Source organism: Pleurodeles waltl, chromosome 1_1 (genome assembly GCF_031143425.1).
Source record: "Pleurodeles waltl isolate 20211129_DDA chromosome 1_1, aPleWal1.hap1.20221129, whole genome shotgun sequence".
In the NCBI taxonomy this organism is placed as follows: Eukaryota; Metazoa; Chordata; class Amphibia; order Caudata; family Salamandridae; genus Pleurodeles; species Pleurodeles waltl.
Window position 1 is genome coordinate 734,098,834 of NC_090436.1, and position 14,040 is coordinate 734,112,873.

The following is a 14,040-nucleotide window of genomic DNA, read 5'->3' on the forward strand; positions in this document are numbered from 1 at the left end:
ATTTAAATGCTGGCGAACATTCAGTTTGGCCACAGTGGAGTCTACTCTGGCTCCCCCGTGGCCAAACTTCTCCAACGACCCTGGTGTGTAAGGCCGTCGGAGGAATGGTTCCATGTCCGCTCACCAACATTTATATGAGTGGACATGAAGGCATTTTTTACTATTTCTTACTGCAAGGTAAAACCTGGCAGTAAGCAACAGAAAAAACATCATAATGATTTCCCTGCTGTGGGAGAAGACTCCCATGATGAGGGGAGCATTGTATTTTTCCTTTGCAAAAAGAGAATTCAGTTTAGGTATCTTCTTTATGTAAAGAAAAGTGAAGAATAAAAAAAATACTCTGTGCTACAGGGCTGAGCTTCATCCTGCTGATGCAGCTCGTAGCACAGAGTAATATGCACTGCCAGGAACTGCTGTGACAGTGGTTCCTGGTAATGTTTTTATAATAGACTGTTTATTTAGCAGTCATTTGTAAATTAGGAGCCAAGAAATAAATCTCCCCCTTATTTTCTTCCATCTCCAGAGTATGGAGGCGACAGAAGAGTTGCAGAGGTTTGCCCATGGATACCGTCGAGGATGATTAGTCGCACTTTACAAATCCTGTTTGAGTGATTGATGGCACACCCAAGGCAGACAACAAAATGAGTTTTATCCCATTCTAAGATTTATGCTGCACTGAAAATTGGCCCAACGGGACGTTGTGGTAAAAGTTTCCAGCCTTAAGGTGCCTAGCTAAAGCATCCACCCTTGCCCTGCTGGAGGAGTTTGAGAGCCAAAAAACCCTGGGCTGTGAAGAAAGACACATCTATAACAGCAACAAATTGACCTTGGTGGCTATGAAATCAAGCTCTGTGCAGCTCAGTTCTTTTGAGGCCTATAGCAACATCTTCGTTGAAAGCTTGATGGCAATGTATGGAACTTCATGAGACTGTCAAAGGCTTCAGCCTCACATCTTGCAGTGCTGGAGGAATGTAACAATCAAAATCAAGGCTAAGTCCCAAGGCAAAAACTTTACCAGTAAGTCCCATTTGGCTTAACCGACCTCCACTCGTTGATAGTCAGCCTGAAATAGCACATAGACCATGGTTAACTGCAAACTAAGGTTGGGGGTTACTATGATTTAATGCAACATAGCACAGCAAGGGAAATCGCTACTCTGTGCTGCATGAAAGAGAGAAATCAGAACTGCATCATATTTACAATGAAGTGGCACTGTTCAGCTCCCTCATTGCACTGGTGATCTTTGGGCTGCCTAGTGACAATGCAGGCACCTTGCCACAAGGGTGCCTGTGTGAAGGCCAGGATAGTTGTTTTGCAGGAGGGGGTACCTTCCTACACAAAAAACAACCCTTTTTTCTGTGTGCTGTGGGATACAGAAGATATGCACAAAGGAAGAAACAGGCACACCATTTTCGCACAAACCTATGTTTACAATTCATTGTAAATATTGATGTGCACCAAAGTATGTAGGTGGATGTATAGGAATCCCCATGCTCTAGCCATGTCATGCTTACCTGGTGCAAGGTACTACAATGTGTGTTGCCTTGCATTTCTTTTTAGGTTGAGCACTTTCTGACCTGTTGCTAGTACTGTAGGCTGCTAACCACGTCCATCATTTTCACTCGTTCGTGGGCTTGCCTTTCAAATATCCCTTGATATCATTGGTAAATGCTTTACGTTTCTCCTGCCTTGAGGCTGCTATGTTACTGCCTTGAGGACCGACCCTGTTACATTGATAATCACATGCTTATCAATATGCTTTACTGTGAGCGGACTACTTTTTAAATGATTTTGTCTCGCCCCTTCGTGCTCCAAGGCACTTTCAAGTCTTACACAGCGCAAACTATATCTGCAGTACTGGAGAGATTTGCATGACTACCAGTTACTTCACACTGTTTAGTTTCTCCTTTGCTCCATGGCAGCCATGACTCCTTCAAGTTTTACATAGCGCAAACTCAATTGCACTCGATGTCCCAAACAGATGGCAGCTTCTCCATGCCAGGGACATGTGTTATAAGGTATCTTAAACATTAGGGCCAGGAAGCCTGTGGCGGTTGGGATGTGATTTTTTTTTTAAACCTGACATTCATTTTGCTGCAGCTCCTGCATGCCTTTTCCTGAAAGCTGAACAATACCACACCCCAAGAGCTTTTTCATGAGGTTTGTACTGGGCACTCCCGAATCCTTGTGGACCTTCTCTCAAGACCAAGGTCATTAGTAACTCAGAAAGAGAGGCCCACTGTCCTTGTAGAAACCTTTCACTAAAAAACAGCATGGTGCCTTTCTTGTGAAGATGGAACATCTCTACATCCACCCTGCCTGGTGCCCCGCCTCTCTCCCGAAGCACTGTCCTGAGATTACACCTTGGTTCTGTGACTGGGATTTATGGTTATTTGTGCAGAGTGGTAGAAACGCTTGGTGTGGTCAAAAGGGTCACAGTGTGGGGTCCGTGTTTTGGAAGAGATGCATGAATGTATTGTTTTCTGTTCATTACTTAATTTCCAAAGCCACATGCTGCTTATGTGGGCTGTAGTAGTTTTAAGTGGAATCCATCCGATCCTCCGTGCACACATTTGTTGGCATAGGTGGCTGCTAAACCATCCCACAGATAGGTCTGTTACTGATAAACCCCTCTCATTCCCTGGACCGTTTGCTCTTCATATTTGACATTGTGCTTCTTCGCCAGCAGCAAGTATAAATGCAATTTGTATTGGACCTCCTGAATGCTTTGGCAGCAAAATAAAAAAGGTAGCATTTTTGTCACCTTTTCAAACTTTAAATTGACATAACGTATAAGTGGCTTAATATCATTTAATCACCCAATTTTGTGGGGCTGCTGAATGTTGCTTTCTGTGTATTTAGGTCGAGCGGGCAAGCGCTTCTTACCTGTTGTTTGTATTGTGAGCTTTTAACATTTAAGCACGCCCATCTCAAGCCCCTCACTTTCACTTGTTTGTGGGCTTCCCTTTCAAAAATCCCTTGATGTCATTGGTAAATGCTTTACATTTGCCCCACCTTCAGGCTGTTTTGTTACCACCTTGGGGACCGACCCTGTTAAATGGATAATTACACGATTGCAGATATGCTTTATTGTGAGCTGACTATTTTTTAATTTATTTTGTCCCTCCTCTCCGCTCTCCTTGGAACTTTCAAGTCTTACACAGCGCAAACTCAATCGGCCACGATTGAAGCTCTTTGCATGACTAACAGTTAATTGTCACTGTTTATTTTGTTTCCTCTTTGTGCTCCAACTCAATCAGCAGTACTGGAGCGATATGCATGACTACCAGTTACTTCACATTGTTTTGTCTCTCCTTCACTCCATTGCAGCCGTGCCGCTTTCAAGTTTTCCATAACGCAAACTCGATCACACTCAGGCCCTGATTTATACTTCTTGGTGCAAAACTGTACTAACGCAGTTTTGCAAAAATGACGTTAGCCGGGTGAGGAAGGCAGTATGGAAGAAGGGGGGTTTGCACCAAAAAACGACATTAGGCAGGTTAGAGTAAAAATAAAAAATACTCTAACCAGCCTAGCATCATTTTATGATGCTAAACAATCCATACCATATGACTCTTATCTTAGAAAAGTCAGGAGTCATGCCCACGACCCCAATGGCCAGCACAGAGGACCAGGGTCCCCTGGGCATGGCCACTACACCCAGTGCCCTGTAGGGGAGGCCATTTCAGGGCCCCCAATGCCACTTTAAAAAAATACTTACCTGTACTTAGCTATACTTACCTGGGATGGGTTCCCCCTTCCTCCGCTGTCCCTCTGGTGTGGGTGTCCCTGGGGCCTGTGGAGGGCACTTGTTGGCTTATTCCATGGTGTTCCACCATGGAAATAGGCCCACAGGTTCCCTAACACTTGCCCTGACCGAGACGTTAAATAATGGTGCAAAGCAGGCTTTGCACCATTATTTGACCCCTCCTCCCCGTGCATGACTTTTGCATGGGAGGATAAATAAGGCGCTAACGCCTTAGGCACATTTTATGCCCAGAAACGCTTCCTACCTTGCATCTCATTGACGCAAGGTAGTTTTCCGCAGCCAAAAAATGACTTTAACTCCAATATTTTGGCGCTAGACATATCTAGCGCCAAAATATAAATATGGAGTTAAGTTTGTGCTGTATTTGTGTAAAACAAATGATGCAAATCCAGCTCAAACAGAGTATAAATATGCCCCTCAATGTTCCAAACAGATGTCAGATTCTCCATGTCGGGGACATGTGTTATAAGGTTCCTTTTGCCATGGCACCACCATATGCAAAAGCTGAGATGCTCCCATATACCTTAACATTGTGCGAACATCATGTTAATGTTTTGAGATTACGTTTAAAGGTGGCTAGTTTAACATTTGTTCACAGCAAATCATGGATCTTCAGCCAGGTTATTTTACCACCTTCACGGAAGTCGGATAAATTGCTCTCCTGACAACCTGCATTCTACATGAAACTAAAGTTATATACCAAATCAAGCCAAGAGATTACATAATGGTTATATCCCAGCCCCTTTTACCACTGTTAAGCACTGGCATTGTTCTGACTTTGCAAATGTTAATAACCTTGTTTCCTGAGGATGGGGGGGCAAAATAATGATTTAAATAAAAATAATAAATAATGGCAATATTTTCATTTTTTGCTGCATACAGAAGAAGAAGGTAAATTGAAGTGCTTTAGTTATATGCAAGGCCACTGGCATTATGTGGCAGAGATGACCAAATTATGTGGCAGGGTTCACCAATTTATGTGGCAAGAAATGTCTAGTTATGCATTTACAATACCAATAGCTGTAACTCAAGCAAAAAAGACCTATTGCATTGCAAATGCTTGATTTTTTTGTTTGCAAAGCTACGTTTTGGTGTCTTTTTACTAATTCGGGTTTTCTCTATGATTCTAAATTGGTTTGGAAATGTTATTGTTTTGCTTCCTTGATTTTAAAATTGTTGATACTCTTTGAACTTAACACACGTGTCTCGAAATTACCTGCTACTTGGCCCACAGCTACTAAAGGCTGAGAAGAGATTCACTGAGAACAGTGTTGAAACTAACCAGGATTTGTTTATTAACTTGCTAAGTGTACCTCCTTCCCAAATTCATGATGCTAATTCTAACAGTATGCACTTTAAAAAAGTGCAGTTGTATAAAAAGGGCACACAAATATGCTCTGCGTAAAAACAGGCCTTCGTGATACCTCCCCAGATAAAGAGAGATAGAGGAGCTTTCTAAACATTATTAATAACTGTGTGCATATATCTCTGTATTTAACATCTCTATTATCACTAAGGCCAGTGAGCTGCATTGCACAATTGTTAAGGTTCTAGTATATGTTTTTCATTTTGCCACAATGTATTACTAACAAAAACAGAAGAGTATTATTATTAACTATTTGGTTACACAGACTTCTTTTCACAATATGTACTGGATGGCAGACATTGGATTTTGAAATCTTTCACCTATAGTTCTCTCAAATGTCTCTATAAATATTCAAATTTTTAACTTGCGTATCCATTGTTGTACCTCATGTATTTTCATTTGCATTAATTTTGAATTCATTGTAATGTGGGTTCATCAGAGGTTTATTGTGAGAGTAAAACGCTGAAGCAATTCAGAGCTGTAATCACAGAAGAAATAAGCAAGCTCACAGGACACACAAAAAACATTCTTCTCAGTGAGTTTTGCAAGCAGATACGTCCACGGTTCATTATGGCAGGCGGTTTAGATACCATTTGAAAGGGGGTAAGCTTCACTTCAATACTTGTAAGCATAACATTTGCATTCAGGAAACACATAGGCCCTCATTTCAACCTCGGCGGTCTTTTGTAAAAACCGCTGAGGTACCGCCGTGCTGAAGACCACCAGTGCAAGAGGTTTTTCACGCAGCGTATTATGACTTCTGGCAGCCCTCCGTCCTTTTTCGGACGGAGAGCCGCCAGCAGCCATACTGGCGGTCGGCGGGGAAGTGGAGGCTGCTCCACCTCCACCGCCCCGTCATTAGAACACTGCCCACTGAATCACGTCCCATGATTCGGTGTGGTGGTGTTCTGGTGACAGGGAGCTGGCGGCGAAGCAGCCCCCATGGATCCCTTCCCCTCCCGGAGGATCAATGGACAAGGTAAGTTGATCGTCCATTAGGGGAGGGGGTGGGGGAGTGTTGTGTGCGTGCATGGGGGTGTGCGTGTGAGTATGTAGTGGAGGTGTGTGAGTGCATGTATGCATGCGGGGGTGTGCTGTGTGTATGGGAAATGTGTGCGGGTCAGTCTGTGTGCATGTCTGTTTGTATGTGTGCAGGTATGTGTTGTTGTAGTGTATGTGTGCGTTTAGGGGTGTGTGTATGTGCATGTTGTGGGTGGGGGTGGGGAGGGGGTGTGTGTATGTGCATGTTGGGGGTGGGGTGAGGGAGGGGAGTGGGGGAGACCCCTATCTGTGCCAGGGAAGGAATTCCCTGGCACTGATAGTGCCTACCGCCATGGCTTTCATGGTGGTTCCAAACCACCCGAAATCCATGGCGGTATGCAGGGTCCTGATACCGCCAGTGGTCTGGTGACAGGCGCTGGGCTAGAAACCAAAGTCTCCAGCCCAGCGGTCGTCACTGCCCTGGCGGTCGGAGTGGAGAAGTGGTGGATGACCATGGGGGTCATAATTCCATTTTGTTTTTCCGCCGGCCTGTTGGCGGTTTTACCGCCACTTCTCCCCCGTCCGCCAGGGTCATAATGAGGGCCAGAATTATGCACACAGCAAAGTGAACAACTTCCTTAAATTATTGTGCATTGTTTATTAAAGGAATATACAGAAATCTCTTTAAAGCCTTCTGTTAACATCTCAGTTATTACATTATATAGAAATACAGACCAAAGGCAATCTCTATATTACTTGCTACACTACTTTCTAATGAGGAATATTTTGGGTGTCAGAGATATACACAAATAGGGGTTCACTTTTCTAAGTTGCTGCAGCTAAAGACAGTGTAGTATTTTCTAAAGTGGACGTCCACAAACCAAACGTTTGAACTCGACTCTGAGTAAATGATGGCCACTAGTAGACATCGGGACTGATTTAGAGCTTGGCTGATGGGCTACTCAATCATAAACGTGACGGCTATCCCATCAGCCGAATTACAAGCTCATTATATTGAATGGCACTTGCAATACGGCAGATGGGATAACCGTCATGTTTGTGTCAGAGTATCCCATCCGCCAAACTGTAAATTAGGCCCATAATGTGCAAAATTGTTAAATAGGATGTTGGAGTTTCTAATGTGGACGAACTGTGATGCAAATAGTGGACCATTTTAAAACCTACATGGCTGTCTTACTGTAGGAAAATGCCACTGCTGGCATGGTTACCCCCTAACTTTTTGCCTTTTGTTGATGCTAGTTATTATTGAAAGTGTGCTGGGACCGTGCTAACCAGGCCTCATTACCGGTGTTCATTCCCTAAAACTGCACCTTTGTGTCCACAATTGGCACAGCCCTGGCACACACTTTGTAAATGGTACCCTTGGTACCAAGGGCCCTGTGGCCAGGGAAGGTCTCTAAGGGCTGCAGCATGTATTACACCACCCTGGGGACCCCTCACTCAGCACATGCACACTGCCTCAAGGCTTGTGTGTGCTGGTGGGGAGAAAATGACTAAGTCGACATGGCACGCCCCTCAGAGTGCCATGCCCACAACCCACTGCCTGTGGCATAGGTAAGTCACCCCTCTAGCAGGCCTTACAGCCCTAAGGCAGGGTGCACTATACCCCAGGTGAGGGCATAGCTGCATGAGCACTATGCACCTACAGTGTCTAAGCCAATCCTTAGACATTGTAGGTGCAGGGTAGCCATAAGAAGTATATGGTCTGCGAGTCTGTCAAACTCGAACTCCACAGTTACATAATGGCTACACTGATACTGAGAAGTTTGGTATCAAACTTCTCAGCACAATAAACCCACACTGATGCCAGTGTGAGATTTATTGAGAAATGCACACAGAGGGCATCTTAGAGATGCCCCCTGTATACCAGCCCAACTACTAGTGCTAGGCTGACCAGTTTCTGCCAGCCTGCCATATCCAGACGGGTTTCTGGCCACAAGGAGTGAGTGCCTTTGTCACTCTGTGGCCAGGAACAAAGCCTGTACTGGGTGGAGGTGCTTCACACCTCCCCCTGCAGGAACTGTAACACCTGGCGGTGAGCCTCAAAGACTCAAGCCTGGTGTTACAGCGCCTCAGGGCACTCCAGCTAGTGGAGATGCCCGCCCCCGGGACACAGCCCCCACTTTTGGCAACAAGTCCGGAGGAGATAATGAGAAAAACAAGGAGGAATCACCGTCCAGCCAGGACAGCCCCTAAGGTGTTGTGAGCTGAGGTGACTCCTGCCTTAGGAAATCCTCCATCTTGCTTTGGGGGATTCCCCCATTAGGATTAGGGATGTGCCCCCCTCCCCACAGGGAGGAGGCACAAAGAGAATGTAGCCACCCTCAAAGACAGTAGCCATTGGCTACTGCCCCCCAGGCCTACACACTCCCCTAAATTGGGTGACCCTGAACCAAGGAAATGTGATTCCTGATGACCTACAACAACAAGAAGGACTGCTGGCCTGAAAGCCCCGCAGAGACGACAGGGACGACAACTAACTTGACCCCAGACCCAACCGGCCTGTCTCCAGACTCAAATAACCTGCACAGCGACGCATCCAGCAGGACCAGAGACTTCTGAGGACTCAGAGGACTGCCCTGCAACCAAAGGACCAAGAAACTTGCATGGACAGCGGTTCTGTCCAAACAGCACCAAAGAAACCATATTTAAAGGGACTCCAGCCTCACTCCGGAAGCGTGAGTCCCCAACACTCTGCACCCAATGCCCCTGGGTCATGTCCAGAAGAACCAACACTGCAGAGAGGACCCCCCAGGCGGCTCCAACGATGTGGACACCCTGAGATGACCTCCCTGCACCCCCACAGCTACACCTGCAGAGAGAATCCAGAGGCACCTCCTGACCGCGACTGCCCGGTAACAAAGGAACCAGACGCCTGTAAGAAGCACTGCACCTGCAGCCCCCAGACCCGAGAGAAACTAACTACCAGTGCAGGAGTGACCTGCAGGCGTCCCTTATCCTTGCCCAGTCAGTGGCTGGCCCGAGAAGCCCTCCTGTGCCCTGTCTACATCGCCAGAGTGACGCCCGGGTCTCTCCATTGATTTCTACCTAAAACCCGACACCTACTTCACACACTGCACCCGGCCGCCCCTATGCCGCTGAGGGTGTATTTTGTGTGCCTGTTTGTGACCCCCCAGTGCTCTACAAAACTCTCCTGGTCTGCTCCCCGAGGACGAAGGTACTTACCTGCTATCAGACTGGAACCAGAGCACCCCTAGTCTCCATATGCGCCTATGCTATTTGGGCCCTACTTTGACCTCTGCACCTGACCGGCCTGTGTTGCTGGTGCTGGGAGTTTGGGGTTAACTTGAACCCCCAACGGTGGGCTGCCTATGCCCCGGAGACTGAACTGGTAAGTGTTTTACTTAACCATTACTTACCTCCCCCAGGGACTGTTGATTTTTGCAGTGTTCACTTTTAAAATCGGTTATTGCCATTTTTGCCAAAACTGTGTACATTACTGTTTTAATTCAAAGTTCCATGTTTACCTGTGCCTAGCATATCACAATTTATAAATTTACTTGAATTCTGAATCTTGTGGTTCTAAAATAAATTAAGAAAATAATATTTTTCTATATAAAAACCTATTGGCCTGGAGTTAAGTCTCCAGTTAAGCTAAGTCTAAAGTGTGTGTTCTCATTTATTGCCTGTGTGTGTACAACAAATGCTTAACACTACCCTCTGATAAGCCTACTGCTCAACCACACTACCACAAAACAGAGCATTAGTATTATCTAAATGTGCCTCTGTGCACACTATCTCTCACTTTGTGATAGTATATACAGAGCCAACTTCCTATAGTTACTCTCAAAGGCCAGTGGATTTAATGAAGCGTGAGAACCTTAAAACGTGGTTGTTTCCTTTCTTTGAAGTCATACTGATCAGCTCACAATTAACTCCAAATCTGTTAAATATATCACAAAATGTATTTTTACAGTGGAGCCTTCAACTCCAATGAGCCTCTTGGTATAAGACAGATGCATATTGTTATAAATTCAATGGTACTCAGTTGACCTCAGAACGTCCCTCAGACTCGCAGGGATTTGAATCTGTGACCATGAGGTCAAATATAGATCCTTTGAGTGGATTAATTTGTTCACTGAGACAACACACTCAGGGTCTTAACTGTGTAGTATTATAGGTCAAATAGTCAAACCAGATGCCCTTTAAAAATTCTTAGCTGTTGACAACTGGGCCACCTCTCCTCAAATAAAATGTATAAATATTTCAGCCTAATGTACTGGAAAATATTACTCTATTTTGTATTGGGGTATTGACCACAGAGGTATTCGCCTTATCTGAAATAGAGTATCCTCTCCTAGGGCCCAAGTACAAGTCAGACAGAGCAGAAATCCCATATGGAATCTCTCTGCCATATCACAACTGGTCTGGTGATCCTGCACCCAGATTTACTGGTTGCAAACATGGCCTGATAAAATAGCTTGAGGCTTTGGAGGCAACAGCAGCCAAGGTTCGGTCCATATCCTCGCCTGGTGTTTTTCTATGGGAAGGTGTGAATTTTGCATGTTAATGCACATTTGCACCTTACCTCGTCTAGCCTCCATACTTCCCTCCTTCCACCCCTGTTCTGCACTACCTACCAGCTCACATTTACTAGAGCAGGACCAAATTATTCAGTGGTTCACTAAGTTAAGCGTCAAGAAGACATGCCTGGAAGTGACATCACATGCCCTTTGACCACCCCTTTCACTCACACACATACTTACATATACATAACAGTCACACTTACATACACTGTCTCTCACATAAACACGCTCTCACCCGCAAGCACACACACAACATACACTTAAAAGCATATTTTACTTACCTCAGTTGCTTTGGAAGAGTATATTCCAGCTAATCGTACTCCATTTTTATTACACTAATAGGGAACAATATATTATTTTTCACTATTAGTTTAATAAAACAATTGTCAGAAAAGAGAGTGGAGCCCCAGCTGACTGTCGATAAGGGGAAACTGTCACTGCGTTCCTTGCACTGCATTTGCCAGCTGTGAGGCCAGGGGTCACAAAGGGCAGGGGTTGCAGGTAAGTGAAGTCCATGGCTTTATTATCTTTCTCTTTTGGCTTTTCAATCCACATTGACAGAAAAGGGATCCCTAACGTTATGTAGAATACAAAGGGGTCTTAAGGTCTTAAGGAAGAAAAGTATACACTTTTACCAGGTCCTACTGAGATTGTTATTCACCAAAAATAATGATTTTGTCTTGCAAGGAAGCTTATGAGCATTATTTTATCAATTCTGCCCCTTCTAAGACGGAGGGCAAAATAGAGTTTGTTACAAAAAAGTGAGCACAAGTAGGCCTGTTTTCTGCTGAGTGCAAAATTGTTGGTGCAGTCAGTGGAAAACAAGCCTACAAGTGACAACTTATTGAAATTAAAAGTGTGCCCCTTTTATTTTGCTTACCCCATGTATGTTTTACAACTCCTCTGTAGTTTGGGCTTGATTAAATGCCCACACATGTGCCTTTAGAAAAACATCTTTCCATTAATGGATGGACCATGCAGAACAGTATTGTGTAACACATGCTAAGAAGCACTGTAAGATTCAAGACACTCAAGCCTAATTCTGCAAAAACTTTGCATTCGCAGAGCCAATGCAACTGACTGTGCGAATGCAAAGTCTAAAATCACAATGCAAAGTGCCTTGCAATTGGCAAGTACAATTCTGATTTGCAAGGAACACATTATGAGCCATGGTGAATTTCGGTAAAAATGTAACAAAAGAAACATCTCTCATCCTGTGCAACCTTCAAAGTTATGTACTCACACTGTGTGACAGTTTTGTGATTGAAAAGGAACAGTGTGGCTTTGTGACATTTTATGAACATTTTCCTTTGCAGTGTGAGGGCTTTGAGCATCCGTTATACGAGATAGAAACCGGCTGAAGCACAGTGTAAAAATTACCTACAGCCAGCCTCTTTTGAGAATAAGCCCCAAGACCTTGGAAAGAAACAAAGCATATTTTTCTGTACTAAGGGCCTTATTTTGAGTTTGGCAAATGGGAAACTCTTCAAAATGTGATGGATATCTTGTCTGTCATCTAACAAGTGGAGTAGGACATAATGCACTTGTAATAAGGCAGATGGGATAACAATCATGTCTGTGATGGAGTAACCCTTTCACCAAACTTTAAGTTAGGCACCTTGTCAAACTGTGTCAGATATCTAGTCCGCCGTATTACAAGTGCCATATGATGTAATGCATAGGCTATACTGCACATGTGATGAGATGGACAGGACATCTGCCACGGTTGTGATGGAGTGTCCTGTTCCTCAAACTCTAAATAAGGCCCAGAGGGCCCTACTGAAATAATTGATGCTTGGAGTGTCCTGTGTAACATGGATTTGCACAAATAACTAAACAAAATATTGTATGGATTATTCCCACTGTATAGGCAAAACCCCTTTCCAAGTCTGTTGCTCGTGCAACAGTTTCATTTTGAATGAGACTGAGTTGCATCATTAATCTATGAGTACAAAGCTTCTTTTAGTGCCTTTGATGTTTTTGAGTTAGAAACAATATTTTGTTGAAATTTGCAATTTAGGCACAAGTTTGTGGAATATATGGCAATTGTGGTAAATCCCTAAATGCATGGAAAATGCAGGGGCTGCAAAACTAAATAATTCTAGTGGTCCTGCAAATAATGTATGTGGGAGAACACATTTTAGAATTACTTACCACAGGGTGCGCTGATGGAAGTGGAGGACGTGTTCCAAAATCAATACTTCCTGCAAAATAATTAACAACTTTCAAAACACTGTTAAAAATGTTGGTATTTCCTTATTTATGGCAGAAAGTAGTTTAGTTCCAAAGAGTATCACAGAATTATGTCACTCTATAGAATTGTGTCAGCAGAGGAGTTGTTATGGTCTATGAAGTCTAACCAGATACTGAAGTCCCCAAGGATGCTCAATGAGGGGGGAGGTTGAGCACTACTAATGGAATAGCTTTGCAGAAAGGATCAGGGAGGGCTTGTGTACTAACAGAACAGAGAGTAGGAATGGCATAGCCATTCAGGAATGTTTCATGAACATTCCGCATCATCACCAGCCAAGTCTTACTAATGAAAAGTATTTCAAGTGAGAGGATATGAACAAAAATGATTAGGTATAGAGATCAAACTGATTAGACTGCAGGGGTCTGAAAGATACAAGTTACCTTTAGAGGTAGGGGTGGGTGGACCAGCTGACTGATAGGAAAGAAGTGGGCTGAGGAGAGGGTAGTGGTTGTGATGAATGTAGAGTTAGGAAAAGGTGGCAAGCAAAAGCTGAAGGCATATGATGATTGTGAGAAAACAGGGCTGATTGCAGAGCCCCCCTAACTTTTTGCCCCCATTTTCCACTTTTTGCTGGTGTTTTCCTGACTCTGATGGTGCCCTGGGTACTGCTAACCAGTCCCAGGGCCTGTGCTCTGTGTAAAATCAATATGCAAATTAGGCTAATTATAATTGGCTAAGTCAACCTACCTATAAGTCCCTAGTATATGGTAGGGCATGTAGGTCTAGGGACCACAGCATAGGTAGCGCACTCATATGTACACTGCTGAGGTGCCCAGTGTCATTTTAAAGGCAGGCCTGCCTTGCTGGCTGCTTTTAAATTAAAGTTATATGCAAATTCGACTTTGGAATTAAAAGTAGTTTCAAAGTCTTAAACTACCTTATTTTTACATATACGTCACCCCTAAGGTGTGCCCTATGTGCCCCTAGGGTTGGGTGCCATGTAATCATAAGCAGGGACCTTATAAAAATAGTTTTATAAGCCCTGGTGAGGTAAAAAACTGCTAAATTAGTTTTTCCCCCATTGTAGTGAATTGCCTTCATAGGCTAGAATGGGGACACTTTGGTGGTCATTACAACATTGGCAGTAAAAGCCGCTTACCGC

The 14,040-nt window shown here is 44.2% G+C and overlaps 1 protein-coding gene across 9 annotated transcripts in view; it reads right to left on the minus strand.

Moving 5' to 3' along the window:
* The window catches only part of SYK (spleen associated tyrosine kinase), a 596,672-nt gene that overhangs the window by 238,016 nt on the left and 344,616 nt on the right, over positions 1 to 14,040 (minus strand). For all 9 annotated transcript variants that reach the window (XM_069227459.1, XM_069227433.1, XM_069227445.1 and 6 more), the window contains one exon: positions 12,839 to 12,888. In XM_069227459.1, coding sequence (XP_069083560.1) covers positions 12,839 to 12,888 — 50 coding nt within the window. The remainder of the gene's footprint in view (positions 1 to 12,838; positions 12,889 to 14,040) is intronic.